The following is a 20165-nucleotide window of genomic DNA, read 5'->3' as shown; positions in this document are numbered from 1 at the left end:
ACCTACACACGGCTTATAAATGTCTTGACAAAGACAAAGAAAATGTAGGAGATTTAAGACTTGTTGGATTGGAAATAACGACCAACAGCCCAGAAAATAAAAAGGCATTAGTGGATGGATAATACTTTTTCTACACGGCTTACAAGCCTTAAAGACAAGACTTTTTCTACCCACGGCTTGATGAGAATATGTTTTCAGTTATTGGAATGGTTACGGTTTAAGAAAGTCTAAAGACATAGACTATAACTGAAAACAGATTCATTACCCACGGCTTACAAATGTCTTGACAAAGACAAAGACAATGTGAGGGGGCTTAAGACTTGTTAGATTGGAAATAACGACCAACAGTCCAGAAAAAAGGCATTAGTGGATGGATAATAATACCACGCGGCTTACAAGTCTTAAAGACAAGACTTTTAGTACCCACGGCTTGACAAGAATCTAGTTTCAGTTTATTTTCATGGTTACGTTTTGAAAAAGTCTTAAGACAAAGACTATAACTGAAAATAGATTACCTACCCACGGCTTATAAATGTCTTGACAAAGACAAAGAAATTGTAGGAGATTTAAGACTTGTTGGATTGGAAATAACGACCAACAGCCCAGGAAAAAAAGGCATTAGTGGATGGAAAATCAGACCATACGGCTTACAAGTCTTAAAGACAAAAGACGTTTACGAGAATCTGTTTTCAGTTATTTGAATGGTACGGTTTGAGAAAGTCTTAAGGCAAGGACTATAACTGAAAACAGATTCCTTACCCACGGCTTACAAAGGTTCACTACCCACGGCTTAATGAGAATATGTTTTCAGTTATTTGAAAGGTTATGGTTTGAGAAAGTCTAAAGACAAAGACTAACTGAAAACAGATTCCTTACCAATGGCTTACAAATTTCTTGACAAAGACAAAGAAAATATGGGAGGTTTAAGACTTGTTGGATTGGAAATAACGACCAACAGCCCAGGAAAATATCATTAGTGGATGGAAAATAAGACCACACGGCTTACAAGTCTTAAAGACAAAAGACTTTTACGAGAAAGTCTTAATATAAGGACTATAACTGAAAACAGATTCCATCCTTACCCACGGCTTACAAAAATTTACTACCCACGGCTTGATGAGAATATGTTTACAGTTATTTGAATGGTTACGGTTTGAGAAAGTCTAAAGACATAGACTATAACTGAAAACAGATTTCCTACCCACGGCTTACAAATGTCTTGACAAAGACACATAAAATATAGGAGGTTTAAGACTTGTTGGATTGGAAATAACGACCAACAACCCAGAAAAAAAGTCATTAGTGGATAAAAAAAAAGACCACACGGCTTACAAGTCTTAAGGCAAAACACTTTTACTACCCACGGCTTGACGATAATCTGTTTTAGATTATATGGATGGATAGAGTAATGACCAACGGCTTAAGAAGATCTCAAGACAGAGACTAATTGAAAACAGATTCCCTATTTCACTACTCATGGCTTACAAAAGGCAGATCGGTAAAAAGACTTGTTGGATGGAAACATAATATGACAATGTCAATGGGGCAGTTCTAAGCTTTGCTGGATGGAAGTTAACGACCAGCTGCTTAGAAAAAGTTGTTTGGGGATGGCAACTAAAACCAAATGGCTTATAAGTCTCAAGGCAAAAGACTGTGATTTACTACCCACGGCTTCACTCCTCATGGCTTACAAAAAAAGACTTGCTGGATGGAAATTAACGACCAGCTGATTGCAACAAGTTATCAAGGGTTGGCAGAAGACTGTGATTTACTACCCACGGCTTCACTCCTCATGGCTTACAAAAAAGACTTGCTGGATGGAAATTAACGACCAGCTGATTGTAACAAGTTATCAAGGGTTGGCAGATAAAACCAAACGGCTTAAGCATTAGAAGGAACAAGGTAAGCTTTGGGAATACTATGTAAGTAAAGACTAATTATTTGTATTTTCTCAGGTTTGTGCTTCAGAAGGAGCATGTTGTTTGAGAGATTCCGAGGAAATTTCAAGTGTAGCAGACTTATGCAACAGGTATTTTTCTTTTCAAACCTCTTTGTAACTATTTTAGTCTGATGTAGTATATAACTTGCTTGACTCTAGAAACTATATGGGTTATCCACTAAACCATTTGTTGAACATTCTGAATTTGGGGGATAAAAACCAAACGGCTTAAGTATTAGAAGGAACAAGGTAAGCTTGGGAATACTATATAAGTAAAGACTAATTATTTTTATTTCCTCAGGTTTGTGCTTCAGAAGGAGCATGTTGTTTGAGAGATTCTGAGGAAATCTCAAGTGTAGCAGTTCTGTGACAGGTATTTTGCTTTTCAAATCTCTTAACTTGCTGGACTCTAGAAACTATATGGGTTATATCCACTAAATCCTTTGTTTAACTTTCTGAATTTGGGGGAGTGACATTCACGTAGTTGTATTACTAAATTTGGCTGTCGTATGAGCTTCCTACATTTCGCTTTCTGCATTCATTTGGTTGTTGTATGCACATTTTGCATCATGTCTTTACACTTCTGCTTTTTTATATTTTACAATACATTCTGAATCTACTACACTTATGCATTGAACGTCTTACATTTTGCATCATGCCTTTACACTTCGGCATTCTATATTTTATAACACATTCTGTATCTTACAATACACTTGTGCATTGAGCGTCCTATATTTTGTGTTATGCTTCATGTCTTTACACTTCTGTGTTCTTCATTTTATATTTTATAATACATTTACTTCGGCATTCTATATTTTATAATACATTCTGTATCTTACAATACACTTGTGCATTGAGCGTCCTACAATTTGCGTTATGCTTCATGTCTTTACACTTCTGTGTTCTTCATTTTATATTTTATAATACATTTTGTATCTTACAATACACTTGTGCATTGAGCGTCCTACATTTTGCATTATGCTTCATGTCTTACACTTTCTGTGTTCTTCATTATGCTAAATTTGGATGTTTGAACACTTATGGCATTCCTCATCGTGATTCATATATAAGATTAATATATTCTATTCTTTAAAGGCTATCCATTAGCCGTACATAGTTGATGAGTTTCTGGAAATCTATTGAATAATGTGTATTCTTTTAAAATGTCGATGGATATTTTTTGGTTTCTCGATGCTACTACTTCTGTTGAAATAATATTTTTATGATTGATGTCAAAAATCAAGAAAATACTATTTGAACTCTAATTTTGCTCTCTTTGTAAACATATAACATATGTGTTTTAATGTTCTATATTACTAAGGTAGGCTAAATTTTGTGTCTATTATTTTATTTCGGTTTAGGAACTTAATTTAGTACATATTCTGCATATTCAGCTATTCTTTTGAATTTGTATTGTCTGTTATTTACTCCAACCTTTCAGTAATATGGTATTTATTAGTATTTGTTAGTTTAATAATATTTTATGAATCTTTATAACTTTAAAAATGATAGAATTAAGAATATGTCACATAATAGACAGATCTTTCGTTGACAAAAATAAAATAGACATAGATCTTTCGTTTATTTGCCCAAACCACTATTGGTCCTTCTTTGTCTTTGTTAAGTCTCAATGCGATCTTGATTTTTTAATATGGTCGAATTATACCATCTTAATTTAAAGAAAATATATGAACAGTTGGTAAATTAACTATTATTTTCTAGAAATATATTTGGATGCTAAATTATTGTATAATGCATGTTTTCCAAATTTGTAAGTAGTTTGATTATTTGTAATTGTTGATGTCATATAATGTTGTGTTTGGGTCCAACCCAAGTAATAAATGTTTCAAAACGAGAACTTAGTTGTTTTAAATAATGACTTGATTATGTTGATTATTGCACCTTTTAAACCATGTTTTCATTGTATTGTCGGTTAGAATACGGTCTATAATGCTTTCAAACTGTTATAATTTTTTTTAATATATATCATAAACCTTAAATTTATATACTCTAAGGCTAAACTTTATACAAAAGTGTACCATCTTCCGTCTGAACATTAGTGATCTAAAATTTCTAGACTAATTGTTAACCACCCATAGTAGGAATTTCTTGTAGACCATCTTAATTATATTATTGCTTTTCAAAATTTCATGTTAAGGCATCAATATGTACATTGATTGTGTAAAGAACATTCACATCTTATTCTTTTATTGATAAGCCGATGTCTTCATTATCCTTGATTAGTGGCCACACAATTAGTCTTGCTTCATTATCCTTGATTAGTCACCGATGCCAAAACAATTAGTCTTGCTTTATTTGTAACAAAAATAGAGGATGATATGGCTAACCTAAGATTTAGGTTTATCCCCCACGTCGATCTCATCATTCCACATTTTTGTTTGCTCAGTTGAGAAGAACTATACCGGGATCAGACTGAAAATTTCTTTGGTTCATTTGAAAAGATTGGATCCTTTCTTTCTGATTTGAGCTGGTTCATTTGAAAAGATTGGATCTTTTCTTTCTGATTTGAGCTAAACAAACATAAGCATACAGAACAATTTCAAATGTTATTTGAGTTTGATTCACATAAGCATACTATTACTAAACTTTGGAAAGAGATATAAAATTGGCATTCCAGCCTTCCTTCTCCTTTCAGGACCTTATTATTATTATTAGAGAATTTCTTAAAATGAATCTTTCAAATTTATTTTTAAGTAGTTATATATGTTTGTTTTATATTGAGTTTTAAAATATATATTTTAATAAAAGAAGAATATATAATAATGAGTTTGTCCACAGAAAATTGATTGAGAATATTTTGGTAGAAAGACTCTTTTCCTCTTTTCTGCATTTTGAAAACATTATTTTTATTTTGAATGAGAAAAAAAATTCAAAAAGATGATTAACCAAATATTTTTTTGTTAATGATTAACCAAATATAATTTAACAAAGTAAAGGCAAAAAAATAGTGTTTTTTTGTCGACACATAATAATATATACCACAAATAAGATAAAAAGAGTCTTCTTATTTAGAGGAATTTTGTTACCATTATTCATCTTTACCACCACTAAGTACACATTTTCAAAAATACCTTATTTATTAAAATGTTAAAAACTCTTATATCTTTGTTTTTATATGCTTTTCAAAATTTTAATCCAAAATTCTAAATCCTAAACCCCCAATTCTAAACCCTAAACCCTAAATCTTCAACTCTAAACCCTAAACCCTAAACTATATACCTTAAATTCAATATCCTAAACCCTAAACCCTGAAACCTCAACTATAAACCCTAAATCCTCAACTCTAAACCCTAAACTTTATACCCTAAACCCTAAAACATCAAATCTAAACCCTAAAACATAAAATCTAAACCCTAAATCCTAAACATTCAAATCTAAACCCGTCATTAAAAGTAGTGGTTAGTGTAAACATGAAAAGTGGTACTATGAAAATGGTATTTTTGGCAATTTCTCTCTTATTCTCTTATTTATTAGTCATCACAATCCATTATTCAGAGCAAGAGACTCGCTTTCAACTTTTAAGTTTCAATAATTACTATTTTTTTTTGTCTTTTTGGGGGCTACCAAATAATTACGAAAGTCCATTTTATTTTTATTATTCAACTTTTTAATTTTCTTTTCTTTTGGTTCACTAGTCCTTCGTTGTTATGTCTGAATGTGATCTTGATTTTCTAATATGGTCGAATTATATACCATTTTAACTTTTTTTAAAAAAGGAACAGTTAATAAAAATGGTATTTAAGATCCACCTGAAGTGTACCACCATATTTTGTAAGCACTCATTGCTAAGAAACAAGGGATCACGGAGTAGGAGACAATATGAAGAGACGTCTGCAAAAGCAAAACACATTTAATAAATTAATAAGTTGTTATTGGCTGGTTCATTAATGCTTGTGGAACAAGTAACATGGTAAATCAACTACAGAGAATTCACCAAAGTTCTGGACTTGAAGAAAAGGAAAAAGGTTCCCTTAATGAACTATCTAGATTCTAAATATTGAATTTTCTAAATGATCTTTTATAATACTCCCTCCGTTTCATATTATTTGTCGTTCTAAGTCTTTACACACAGATTAAGAAAACATTTAATTTTACATATTTCCAAAATAAAAATACTATTACCATTAATACACATCGACCAATATAAAAATAGAATAGAGAATATTTTCAATAAATTTTGCATTGAAAACCGAAAACGACACTTATTTTGAAACAAAAATTTTACTCTAGAACGACATATAATTTGAAATGGAGGGAATATACAACTTTATCAAAATTGTAAATTGTATTAAATCTTGCTGTCGTGAGTAACATGTTGAGTACTGATTTAGCAGAACATCAAAATGATGTCATTTGATCTCATTAATAAACTAAAAATAGTTTAATCAACCTTAAGTCAGATTAAACAAGAGGTGTTTGTGGAAGCTCCCTTATTACAGCGGTTTGATCAAGGATTTATTAATGTTTCTACATCGGGAAGTTTATGGTTTAAATTCGAAAAAACGCAATTGTGCAGATTATGGAGAAAATAATTACAAGAGATCTTCAGACGAAAGATCAGAGTGGCGCAGTTAGACTTATATTCTCATATGGTGGTAGAATTGTCGGCTATATAATCGTCAACGTAATATTTTTCATCGATGTAATGCATAATTAATCAGACGTTCAAAAATATATGTAACCGGTGTTCTACTGTTAACGAAAATTTAGTACTTCATCTTTTTCACAAATATCGTCATTTAGTGTATTTTTTGTTTTTATAATATTGTCATTATACATTTTCAATGTGACTTTACATATTAAATTTATCTTTTGTCATTTTAAATAATCAATATATTTTTATTTCACTTATTTTCATTAATTTAAAATATAAAATATTATTATATTTTATAATTTTCTTAATATAATAATATGTGTTATGACATCTTCAATTTCATTCTATTTTTACTTCAAAATAGAGTAAAATGAAATATGAAATAAAAAATATTTTAATCATACTTCATTTTTCATTCTATAATATAGTTTAATTCATAAACAAAATAATCTATTTTCGTTTATTCATTGCTCTATTATAGAGTTAGAAACATAGTGCCATTTGGATTAGAACTTTTTTATTCTATATTCCATTTTATTTTATTGTAGAGGGAAAATATATTTTTACATCGGAGATACTCTTATACATTTTTTGGCAAGCTAAGGGAATATTGTTTTTATAAAATTCATCATATCTCAAAAAAAAAAATTTAGCAAGTTTAAATATTTACAGATTTTATGTAATATTTATTGTATTACTCAACTTTTTCGTCAGATAAAAAAGTCAACCTGTAATCAACATTTTACGAATGATTTATAAGCGAAGAAGCTATTTTCCTAAACAAAAATTAAGGAAGAAAATCACAATCATATAATGGTTGTATTTTCTTTTGCCTTCGATGCTTAACATGTAAGTTCAAGAAGTAGAGCTTGGATGTTCGTTGGACAGAAGAATGGTTACACACGTGAAACGAGGTGTAACATGCTGCTACGAAGTTAGTTATGGAACTATGATGTGTCAGACGCTTATTGATCCAGGATATTGCTTTGGCGTGAAGCAAAGAAGTTTTGGGCTTATCACAATGTTAAGGAACATAATATTGTGTGGGACGTATATAACTAGATTGTTGTGGGTAGATTTAGGTTAGACGTTCAATTGGGAAAAAATTGAGCAAGAGGAGTGTTCTTTTCAAGCTATCAAAGGCGAGTGACTTGTGAGTGCCGCTCGGTCTTATGTGTTTGAGAGATTAGAAATTGGTCTGTCTTAGTCGTGTGTGACTGAGAGTAAATTGGATTAAACATATTTAAGAAAATTGTTTAAAAGGTTCTAATATATAAGAAGTATTCTTGAAATCTCTCGTGTGTTTCTTAAACTGGTTGTCTCTGAACTTTCATTTGGAATCAGAGCGAAAAGTATCTAATACTACTAATAGGTTGTGATCCTGCAAATTTCATGGATAACATGAAGGAACTTGTAACTGTGCAGAAGTCTATCATGCTGGACGGTGGAAAGTTTGGTCATTGGAAGGCAACAATGCAACACATAATCCGAGGAATTGATGAGAATGCATGGAAAGCAGTTGAAGAAGGTTGGTCTGCTTCCACCGTGCTCATGGAAGATCAAACCTTGGTTTCAACGCCTGAAGACAAATGAACAGACTTGGATAAGAGGCATCAAAATTAAACTCTAAAGCTTTGATGGTCATTTTCTCAACTGTAGATTTGGAACAATTATAGATGGAGTCTGGAAGATGGCAAATGTGGTAAAATATATAACTTAGATAAACTTGAATTATAATTCACGTGAATGGTTTGGTATACATTTTATTTTTATTTTCTCCAGATGGAAACATGTTATTTCAAAATGAGTACCGGAGACGCAGAGTCAGAATCTTTGTCAAGAAAATCATGTAATAGAGGTAATAAATCAAACACAGTATAATCCTTGCACATTAATTTAAAACTGCATTCATGAATAAAGGGAAACTAGACCATGACCCGCCCGTTCGGGCGGGTGTTTATTTTATTTTTTAATTTTTTGGTTTATACGATTATTTTGTAATAGTTATTTGTAATATATTGAGTTTTTTTGTGTGTGTTTGTAATAACAATAAAATGTGTGGAAAATATTTTGTAATATATAAAGAAAGTTTAAAATGAACAATGATAGATTACATACGAAATATATAAATCAACTTAGTTAAACAATGATAGATTATATACAAAATAATTATGTATTATATAAAGAAAGCTTGACCCGCACATCTGTGCAGATATTAATTTCTATCTTTTGTAAAAAAATATTATATTGTACGAATAATAGTCTATGTTTTTTGAATTTATTGAATAAAATAACTGTTTAATATGAAATTTTAATAGTTTATATTTTATACTCTTCCACATTTATTATATTTAATTTTTATTAGACTATTATTTATATAAAAATATACATAAAGTTCTGTATTTTCGTATACGCAGGTTTACTAATGTAAATCAATTATTTCTTTGTTTTAATTATGTTATATATTAAAGGTAGCCGAACATGGAAATACATATATTTGAGTTATGTATATCACCATATTATTAATATAAACCTCCACAGTAACAAAGAACATTTATTTTTGAAAAGATATTCATTACATTTCTGTTATTATAAGCATCTTATATTTTTAGAAAGTATTTTTCGTTTGGAAGCAATGGTAAACTGATTTGCCTAAAATAATATCAATGGATTTTTTAAGGAAAGTAAAAGAGATTTAAGAAATAATTTAATAAAATAGAAAAAGATATAGATTGCTTAAATGTAGGGTTATTTAAATCATCATATAATAATAAGGAAACAACGAAACACGTTAGGGAAAACAATAATGATGGTTGTTATAAATCGGATCATTTAATTAAAATTATTAAAGTAAAATAAGGTTACAAAAAGTCACGTTTAATAATAGGTAGGTTAGTTTAGCATTCATATGTGGAGGTCCAACTTTAAAATCCATCTAGAAGAAGTTGTAATGTTTCTGTTTTAATAAGATAGATGGTTATTAACGTCTAACATTTTTGTATTTTTATTTGTTTTACTAAAGGAGAAGCCTGATAAGAAAATGAAAGCTGCTGGCTCATCACAAGAATCAGGGAAAGATAATGTTATAACTTACATAAGACAGAGCGAGAAGGAACATAAACGATCAAGAGAAAATAAAAAAATATCTATTTCAAAAAAAAAAAAAAAAAATATCTTTTTGAAAAAAAAAATTTGAAAATAGAAATTGAAAATTAAATATTTTGACATAGATGATAATATTATAAAATTTATAATAAACATGAAACTGTATATAAAATAATACTCAATTTAAAAAATTTAACTTGTTTTACAAATTTTTGTAAAGTTAACATTATTATTTAGTTAATATTAGAATATATATTTTTATATACATATATTAACAATATATTTTTTACTTTAAAATTTTTTACTTTAAAATAAAAATGATGTAATTTTGATTTTGATTTTATTTTATATTTTACAACTTGATTTTTAATACTTATATAAATACAAATAAAAAGAATTTTTATAAGACTGCATATAATAAAAATAAATATTCGTAACTAAACTAACTGCAAAAATATTTTTTTTGTTTATTTAAAATTTGAAGAGAAAAAGACCAAAACAACATCAAACCAAGTTTTTGTCAAAAAATAACATTAGAAACAAGAAAATGATCAAAAAAAGTTTTATTGAAAGGTAAATATGTATTTATAACTTTTGAATTAATTAATTTAAAACTTAGGGTTTAGAGTTAAAGAATGAAGTTTTAAGAATGTGTTCAAATATTTAAAAACAAAAAACAAATATTAAAATTTTCAAAAAAAAATTGCTATTTTGATCATTTTAGTTTTTTATTGTTATTTTTGTGACAAAAAACCTATCTGAGATAATTGTCCAAATTTGAAGTAGTTAATTATCCAATGGTTTTACAAAGATATTCGTGATATATTTAATGTTGGTAAAAGATACGAATGTTTGATATATTGTAAAAAAAAATTGTGCAACAGTTTGACATATTGTATAAACAATTGAAGGATAGTGATAGTCCATCAGAAAATAAATATCATGAGATTCTTGTTTTAATAAGAGAGTTTGAATCAACCGGGTTAAGATCCGGTATAGCGGTTAATGACTTTAGAGAAATCTTTTGGCACCGAACCATATGCTTCCAGAAACATGTCGAAGATGAAAGTATCAAACAGAGATCGATTTGTAAGAAGAAGAAGTCAGTTTCTGTAATTATGAATCCGATTTCATCCAGGTTCACCTCAGCCTCTCTTCTCCCAATCCCTCACACAATCTCCCTTATCTCCGCCATGTCCTTCTCTTCTTCCTCTTCTTCAGGGTCTCTGAAAGGCCCTACCTTTAAGGAGGAAGACGAAGAACAAGAAGAGAAGCTCAGACAAGTTCTCAAGTACCACAACCAGACAAAACACTCCTTCACTGGTTACGCAAGAGGCCCTCGAGGTCTCGACTGGGCCAATCAGCCAAACCCTTTCCGCAGATACCTCTCTTCTCCTCTCCTCCCTCTCCAACACTCCTCCGGCCACCACTCTGTTCTCTACTCTTCTCTCTTCGACTCCTCGCTTCCTCCTCCGAAACCCATCTCTCTCTCTGTTGGGCTTTTCCAAGCCCACGTCCAACTCTATCTTGTCCGATTAGTACGATATTGTCCACTTTGGGCCCGAAGGCAAAGCCCGCATGGATTTGTTTCTGGGACTCCTTCCCAAAAGGCCTCGAACTAATTAGAGTTAGACTTCTCTTTATATATTAGACTTTCCTTTGTCTAATATCCAATGTGGGACTTAGATTGCATCTCACATTCTCCCCCTCAAACTAAGAACCACAACTCATCTCTTGTGTGCTTCCTAATCACAAGGCTTTCCTTTGAGAATGCTACTCCCACAACATCACAGGTTTCATGATCTTCTGACGTTTCTGCAACAGACCTTCTCTTTCTTTTTCTACCCGATCTTACTTAAAGGGTATTTTGGTCTTCTTGCATCTCTTCGTCAAACCGCTCTGATACCAATTATAGAATCACAAGGTCACCAAATCAATAAGAAGTCCTTCTCTTATTCAATCACTCAAACAATCAATAGCTTCAAGAACAATACTCTCAAGCCTTTAGGTTAAACTCAACAACAAAAACTCTTAATAAATAATGTCACATTCGACATCATATATATATGAGAGTAAATATCCTATTCCTAGTTGATAATCATATAATGATCTTTATCCTTTAAGATCATAAAACAACTAGGATTTATCCAAACATAAATCATTGTTTGGTATCAGAGCCAATAAGATTTCTCACAAGCAATCATGAGCGACGTCAAGGATATCATCGTGAAAGACAAAGACAAAGATACAGGCCCTGCTTCTGTCAAATTCCCGATGCTGACTACCACAAATTATACTGTCTGGTCCATGAGGATGTCAATTGCCCTCAAAGTCTGTGAGGTGTGGGAGTCAATAGAGGGAGATTCGCAGGATATGAAGAAAAACAATATGGCTATCGCTTACTTATTTCAGTCCATACCCGAAGCCATGATTCTGCAAGTTGGTAACATAACTACTGCAAAAGGGGTGTGGGATGCAATAAAAGCAAGACATGTTGGTGCGGAGAGAGTTAAAGAAGCTAGACTTATGACACTTATGACAGATTTCGACAAACTCAAGATGAAGAATAATGAGACAATTGATGTCTTTGCTGGAAAACTTGCAGAAATCTCGTCCAAGTGCGCAGCGTTGGGAGAGACAATTGAAGAAACCAAAATTGTGAAAAAATTCTTGAAAAGCTTGCCTAGAAAGAAATTTATTCATATGGTTGCTTCACTTGAACAGGTTCTTGATCTTAAGAACACTAGTTTCGAGGATATTGTGGGCAGATTAAAAGCATATGAAGAGAGAATTGCTGATGAAGTGGAAGAATCATCTGATGATCAAGGAAAACTAATGTATGGTGATGCAAGTCAAGATGGCTATGGAGGCAGTTTTAGTGGAGCACGAGGAAGAGGCCGTGGTGGTCGCTCAATGATGAGAGGAAGAGGTCGTGGCCGCTCGGGATCATACTATACACAGAAGGAAGCGTACCGACAACGGCAGAGTGGAGATATTTCACATATCACGTGTTTTCGTTGTGAAAAACAGGGCCATTACGCCTCAGACTGTCCGGAGAAACAACTAAAACTGCAAGAGACTGTTGAAAAAAAAGACGATGACACTCATGAAGCAGACAACTTGATGGTACACGAGCTAGTTTACCTCAACGAAAGAAAAGTAAACCCCACCATCTTTGAGACCAGTCACGATACAGAAAACGTATGGTATTTAGACAATGGAGCGTCTAACCATATGTGTGGGAATCAAAGTTTCTTCCAGGAGATTGATGAAACAGTAATAGGCAAAGTCAGATTTGGCGATGACTCTAGGATCAATATAAGAGGAAAAGGCTCGATTAAGTTTGTGTTTGAAGGAGGTGAAAAGAAGATCTTACAGGATGTTTATTACATTCCGGGGTTAAAATCAAACATTATAAGTTTGGGTCAAGCCACTGAAGCAGGGTGCGAGGTACGTATGAGGGAGAAAACATTGATCTTGTATGATAAGTTCGGAGGAATTATGGTTCGTACTACACGTTCTGCGAACCGGCTGTATAAGGTTATTATCAATGTTGACCGCAATTACTGCTTACAAGTCAAGTCTTCCTCTGAATCATCTGTGTGGCATGCCCGACTTGGTCACGTGAATGTTGATACGATGAAGCTAATGATGAAAAAGGATCTTGTTACTGGTATACCTGAGATTGAAATCAGAAAAGAGACATGTGTGTCCTGCTTACTTGGGAAACAAGCAAGGAAACCATTCCCGAAAGCTGCATCATTCAGAGCTTCTACTCCACTTGAACTGGTTCATGGGGACTTATGTGGTCCCATCTCACCTCCTACACCGGGTCAAAAGAGATATATTTTCGTCTTGATAGATGATCATACAAGATATATGTGGACAGTGCTGTTAAGTGAGAAAAGTGAAGCGTTTGAGAAGTTTAAAAAATTCAGGATACTTGCCGAACAGGAAACACAATGCAAGATTAAGATGTTTCGATCAGATAGAGGTGGAGAATTTATATCTCATGAGTTTCAAGACTACTGCGACAAGAATGGTATTAAAAGACATCTAACTGCACCTTACTCTCCGCAACAAAATGGAGTTGTTGAACGCCGAAACCGAACTCTTATGGAGATGACTAGAAGCGTATTGAAGCATATGAGTGTCCCAAATTATCTGTGGGGCGAAGGTATAAGGCACTCAACCTATCTGATCAACAGGCTGTCGACAAGGACCTTGGATGGAAGAACGCCTTATGAGATGTTGCGATCAAAGAAACCGAACGTAGCCCATCTCAAAGTATTTGGCTGTGTGTGTTATGCAAAAACAGAGACACCGGGGAGGAAGAAACTTGATGATAGAAGTAGAATGTTGGTACACTTAGGAACAGAACCTGGATCTAAGGCATATCGGCTACTGGATCCGACAGCCAAGAAGATAATAGTGAGTCGTGACGTGATATTCAATGAGGAAGAAGAGTGGAATTGGAATGATGAAGACGAAAAAGAGTATTCGGCAGGAGAGTTTACGGTTGATATTAGGTCCCATGTAGAATATGAAGAAGAAGATGGACAGAATGGAGAAACAGAGAGCGTGGTTGATATTGAAGATGATGAACGCTCAAGTGAGGAAGGTGACACACTGCAACCGCAAAGAAAGTCACAGAGAGTAAGTTCAAAGCCATCGTACCTTGATGATTATATTCTTTTGGCCGAAGTTGAGAGTGAGCGTCTATTGATGCTGGTGAACGATGAACCCTATGACTTCAATGAGGCTAAACGACTGAAGGTGTGGATTGATGCTTGCAAAGAAGAATTGTTTTCTATTGAGAAAAACAACACATGGGAGTTATGTGAGTTACCTGCTGGAGTGAAACCAATAGGTCTTAAATGGGTCTTTAAAATCAAGCGTAACGCTGACGGTAGTATCAGCAAGTTCAAAGCTCGACTAGTGGCAAAGGGATACGTGCAGAGACATGGTATTGATTATGACGAGGTCTTTGCACCAGTAGCTCGGATTGAGACGATTCGACTGATCTTAGCATTGGCTGCCTCTAAGGGATGGGAGATTCACCATCTAGACGTTAAGACTGCGTTTTTGAATGGAGAATTGAAAGAAGAGGTATTTGTTCTGCAACCCGAAGGCTTTGTCGTGAAGGGACAAGAGAATAAAGTCTACAGGCTCAAACGAGCTCTTTATGGCCTACGCCAGGCTCCAAGGGCATGGAACTTGAAGCTGAACCAGATTCTTCACGGGTTAAACTTCCAGCGTTGCTCCAAGGAACCCTCTCTATACAGGAAGGAAGCTGATGATGACCTCTTAGTAGTTGTAGTGTATGTGGACGATTTGTTGGTCGCAGGATCCTCTCTTCGGATGATAGAAGCATTTAAACAGGAGATGGCCACTAAGTTCGAGATGAGTGACCTTGGCAAGTTAACTTACTATTTAGGCATTGAAGTACTTCAAGGAGAAGATGGTATTGTACTAAAACAGGACAGATATGCACGCAAGATATTGGAGGAAACAGGGATGGCTTCGTGCAATGCAACTCATGTTCCTATGGAGATGAATGCGAAGTTCTCTAAATCACCAGACGAGGGAAACTTTGACGAGAAGGAGTATCGACGAATTATAGGTTGCTTGCGTTATTTATTGCATACTCGGCCTGATTTATCTTTCAGTGTGGGTGTGCTCAGTAGATACATGCAGGCTCCTAAAGAGTCTCACGGAGCTGCTTTGAAACAAGTGCTAAGGTACTTGCGAGGAACTTGTTCCTTGGGTCTTCGTTTTGAGCGTGGAGACGAGTTGAGACTAGAGGGTTACAGTGACAGTTCGCATAACGTTGATGAAGATGATGGGAAGAGCACGACAGGTCATATCTTCTACTTTGGAAATAGCCCCGTGACATGGTGTTCTACTAAGCAAGAAATAGTGGCATTATCGAGTTGTGAAGCAGAGTTCATGGCTGCTACTGAAGCCGCCAAGCAGGCTATCTGGCTTCAAGAGGTGTTGAGTGAAGTGATGAACCAAGACTGCAGGCGTGTGACCATAAGAGTTGATAATAAGTCGGCCATACAGTTGACGAAGAATCCCGTGTTTCATGGCCGTAGCAAACACATACATAGGAGGTATCATTTTATCCGTGAATGCGTTGAGAATGAACAAGTAGAAGTGGAGCATGTACCTGGAACTGAGCAGAGAGCTGACATACTAACTAAGTCTCTTGGAAGGATTAAGTTCAAAGAAATGAGGAGTTTGATTGGAGTTAAAGATGTGAGTGGGTTCAAGCTTAAGGGGGAGATTGTTGGAGTTAGCTTGAAGCCTAAGCAATGATTTATGTTTGGATAAATCCTAGTTGTTTTATGATCTTAAAGGATAAAGATCATTATATGATTATCAACTAGGAATAGGATATTTACTCTCATATATATATGATGTCGAATGTGACATTATTTATTAAGAGTTTTTGTTGTTGAGTTTAACCTAAAGGCTTGAGAGTATTGTTCTTGAAGCTATTGATTGTTTGAGTGATTGAATAAGAGAAGGACTTCTTATTGATTTGGTGACCTTGTGATTCTATACTCTCCACCATCTCTCACCTCTTCCTCCACTCCCTCGCTCTCTCCGCCTGGAAAACCACCGGCTCTTCCACCTGGCCTCTCCGCGTCAACCCCAGCAGCGGTAACTTGCACCCCACGGAAGCTTACCTCATCTCCCCTCCCGTCCCTTCGCTCTCTTCCCTCCCTTTCGTCGCTCACTACGCTCCAAAGGAGCATTCTTTGGAGGTCAGAGCCCACATCCCTTCCACCTTCTTCCCTGAGCTCTTCCCGGAGAACTCTTTCCTCATCGGTGTCACTTCCATCTTCTGGCGTGAGGCTTGGAAGTACGGAGAACGTGCGTTTCGGTACTGTAACCACGACGTGGGTCACGCCATCGCTGCTCTCTCTGTTGCAGCTGGAGAGCTGGGATGGGAGTTGAAGCTTCTTGATGGATTAGGAAGTGATGATCTTGAAGTGCTGATGTGTCTCACTAAAGGCAAGTTCTTAGAGATTGAGTCTGAACATCCTGATTGCTTGCTTCTTGTTTTCCCCAAGGGAGAAGCTAGAGATGTTGTTAACATAGACTACAAAGGAATAAGCTCTGCTATTAGAGAAGGTTTCACTACTCTTGAGTGGAAAGGATCTCCTAACGTCCTGAGTAAAGAGCATTTGTGTTGGGACATCATCTACAAGACAGCTGAAGCAGTTAAGAAGCCTTCACTGATCTCAAACTCATCTTCAATAGATGCTTCTTCTTTTAGAGGGAGTGGTGTGTTTAGCAGCAAGAGTTTGTATAAGGAGTTAACAGTGAGTCAAGTTGTGAGGATGAGAAGAAGCGCGGTTGATATGGACGGTGTTACTTTCATAGACAAGTCTGTGTTCTACCAGATGTTGATGCATTGTCTTCCTTCTGGTTCCACTAATGGAGAGCCGCAAAGAGAGCAGCTTGCATTGCCCTTTCGAGCTCTTCCTTGGGACTGTGCTGAGGTTCATCTTGCTCTGTTTGTGCACAGAGTTTCCGGTTTGCCCAAGGGTTTGTATTTTCTAGTCAGAAACGAGGATCATCTCGGTGATCTCAAGAGAGCTATGAGGTCTGAGTTTGAGTGGAAGAGACCAGATGGATGTCCTGATGATCTTCCTCTGTACATGCTTGCCGAGGGTGATTGCCAAAGGCTGGCAAAAGGGCTATCATGTCATCAGGTAACTGAGTTTGGATATATATATATATATAGTCATGATGCATATAACTTGGATCTTTGTTGAATCATGGTGGTGGTTTGTTGATGCAGGACATTGCAGGGGATGGGTGTTTCAGCCTAGGGATGGTGGCTCGGTTTGAAGCGGTGATGAGGGAGAAGGGGTCATGGATGTACCCTCGGCTGTTTTGGGAGACGGGTGTTGTTGGGCAAGTTTTGTACCTGGAAGCACATGCAATGGGGATCTCAGCAACTGGGATAGGATGTTATTTTGATGATCCGGTTCACGAGGTTCTTGGGATTAAGGACTCAAGCTTTCAGAGTCTGTATCATTTTACTGTGGGAGGTCCGGTTTTAGATAAGCGGATCATGACTCTTCCTGCTTATCCTGGTCCCACCAGTGATGTCTAAGTCTTTGTTGAGTCTGTAAACAGATCTTATTTTAGTGATTTATAAGTGTATTGAAAGATACAACTTACTGGATAAGAGAATTTTGTATTTCAGCACGAGATTCTTTGCTTAGTGTGATATGAGATATGAGTAAACGTTTTAACAAGTTCATCATCTGGCCGAAGCTTCTTGTGTTTGATGCATATACTTTCCCCGGTTTAAAAACTAGGTGACAGACGGACAGTAAACCCGGTTAACCACAAGCACACAAAAAAAACATTTATAACTCTTTACTAAACTTAAATTTTGTGATTACTACTAATCCTACATTTAATGAAGATTATTTAATATGAACCCAAGAAAAATAAAGTTTGTGATATTTTTTAAAGTGTGGTAATTCTAGAAAAAAAAAACAGAAATAGTAGTAAATTTTTCAGAAATAGTATATTTTATCAATATATAGACAAATATATTAATACATCTTGATCACTGGCATGATACACTTAACCATATACTAAGATATGCAAGGATATTTTCTTCTTTCTTTTTTTTTACAAAGACATTAGTACAATGTATCTAGAGAAATTTATGCCATTTGTCATCAAAGTATAACTATTTTCTGGGAAAGAAACAAAAAAAATTGTAAAAGAAAAAAAAGAAAAAGAAAAAGGCAACTAGCCGTTGGGATATGTTTTCTTCATTCAAGCGGCGTCGTTTTCACCGAGTCAGACGCCCTTTTATAACCTCAGAGACTTCCATTGATCCTCCTCTCTCACTTACTCATCGGAAGAAAGAAAGAAGAAGGATCTTTGTTCTCCCTCTCTTCTCTCCTTCTTCTTCTTCTACTTTCGATCTTTGTGATGGCTGCCGTTAATGGATACCAAGGGAATACTCCCGCCGCAGATCCTCCGGCGTCAAACGGATCAAAGCAATCTGCTCCTCCGACTAAGACCGTTGACAGCCAATCTGTTCTCAAAAGGTTTGTCCTTTGCAATCTCTCCATCTTCCCCGCAACATAAAGAAACCGCCTTTCGTCTTTCTTGTCTCGTTTTAATAGCTCAGATTCGTTAGTCTTAGTTAGATTCATGGTTTCGTTTGGTATACTAGTGCTCATGGACTTCTCTTACATATCTTTGCACACAAACTGTTTGTTAGAATGTTTCTTGTGTCAATCTGGTTTCCCTCTACTCTATACTGCCTCAAAGCTTTGATTTTTATCTTACCCAGATTAGATTCCTAATCAAGATTTTCTCTTTACTTGAACGCAGGCTGCAATCTGAACTCATGGGCTTGATGGTAATTTATCTTTCTTTCTGAATAAACAAATCTTGAACCAGTTTTTTGTTGTTCTTTTAAAAAGTTAAGATGCTTATACATGGCCTTGTGGCTTGGTTGGTTGTTTTGCAGATGGGAGGTGACCCGGGAATATCTGCTTTCCCGGAGGAAGACAACATCTTCTGTTGGAAAGGGACGATAACTGGAAGCAAAGACACTGTCTTTGAAGGAACTGAGTACAGACTCTCCCTCTCTTTCTCCAATGACTATCCTTTCAAACCTCCCAAGATCAAGTTCCAGACTACTTGCTTCCACCCCAATGTTGATCTCCATGGCAATATCTGTTTGGACATTCTTCAGGTAAAGTATATATACCTTCCACTTGTGCTAACACAAGATCAGAGAACAAGTAAAGAAACTTAACGTGTTTTATTTTCGAGCAGGATAAATGGTCATCTGCATATGATGTGAGGACAATACTACTATCGATTCAGAGCCTTCTGGGAGGTAAAATATTGTACATAACCTTTGGATTTTGTGTAAGCTTGTTGGCTGGTTAGTCCAATATCTGAGTGTGTGTCTTTCCCTTGGTCAGAACCGAACATCAGCTCACCATTGAACACTCAAGCAGCTCAGCTCTGGAGCAACCAAGAAGGTAACAGATATATATATATATATATGCACATGATGATTTCACACATGCATCTTCTGCTCCAGTGCGAGTTTCTTATGTCTCTTTTGTATTCTTGTGCAGAGTATAGGAAGATGGTTGAGAAGCTCTACAAGCCTCCCAGTGCATGATTTCTTCAACCTGCTCTGTTTAATAAATCTCGCTTGCCGTTGGTCATATATCACATTATATGTTTTCCCCGAAGAAAGAATATGTCTTATTCATTTGCTTTCTTTGTTTATGATCTGATCATCAACAGATTTATCTGTAACCTTTGCCTTTGATTATCACATAACATGGTTTTCCATAAGAAAGAGTGTGTTTATTCGTTTGCTTTCTTTGTTTATGATCATTTTATCTTCTATTCTAACCTTTTTACCTTAAGATCTGACCTGAGCCAAATAATGGCATGATGTGAGCGAGTGAGTGTATTCAGAAATCAATCAGA

At 35.0% G+C, this 20165-nt stretch overlaps 2 protein-coding genes across 2 annotated transcripts; both read left to right on the top strand.

Annotated features, from left to right (window-relative positions):
- The first annotated feature begins 16219 nt into the window (after positions 1-16219).
- On the top strand, positions 16220-17943 carry LOC108862879 (uncharacterized). The gene is made up of 2 exons (XM_056988211.1): positions 16220-17386; positions 17476-17943. Exons 1-2 carry the CDS (start codon positions 16667-16669, stop codon positions 17791-17793), a joined length of 1038 nt encoding a protein of 345 aa, XP_056844191.1. The 5' UTR covers positions 16220-16666; the 3' UTR covers positions 17794-17943.
- A 589-nt stretch (positions 17944-18532) lies between these two features.
- Positions 18533-20046, top strand: LOC108840670 (ubiquitin-conjugating enzyme E2 20-like). The gene is made up of 6 exons (XM_018613500.2): positions 18533-18751; positions 19041-19068; positions 19180-19407; positions 19491-19554; positions 19643-19702; positions 19802-20046. Exons 1-6 carry the CDS (start codon positions 18633-18635, stop codon positions 19846-19848), a joined length of 546 nt encoding a protein of 181 aa, XP_018469002.2. The 5' UTR covers positions 18533-18632; the 3' UTR covers positions 19849-20046.
- The last annotated feature ends 119 nt before the right edge of the window (positions 20047-20165 follow it).

The sequence above is a fragment of the Raphanus sativus genome, chromosome 1 (genome assembly GCF_000801105.2).
Source record: "Raphanus sativus cultivar WK10039 chromosome 1, ASM80110v3, whole genome shotgun sequence".
Taxonomy (NCBI): Eukaryota; Viridiplantae; Streptophyta; class Magnoliopsida; order Brassicales; family Brassicaceae; genus Raphanus; species Raphanus sativus.
This window is presented reverse-complemented; position numbering and strand designations above follow the sequence as displayed.

Coding starts and splice junctions, on each gene's coding strand:
- LOC108840670 (XM_018613500.2), top strand. CDS start 18,633: ATGGCTGCCGTTAATGGATACCAAGGGAATACTCCCGCCGCAGATCCT. Junction 18,752..19,040: donor AGCCAATCTGTTCTCAAAAG/GTTTGTCCTTTG, acceptor ACTTGAACGCAG/GCTGCAATCTGAACTCATGG. Junction 19,555..19,642: donor GATTCAGAGCCTTCTGGGAG/GTAAAATATTGT, acceptor TCCCTTGGTCAG/AACCGAACATCAGCTCACCA.
- LOC108862879 (XM_056988211.1), top strand. CDS start 16,667: ATGTGTCTCACTAAAGGCAAGTTCTTAGAGATTGAGTCTGAACATCCT. Junction 17,387..17,475: donor AAGGGCTATCATGTCATCAG/GTAACTGAGTTT, acceptor TTGTTGATGCAG/GACATTGCAGGGGATGGGTG.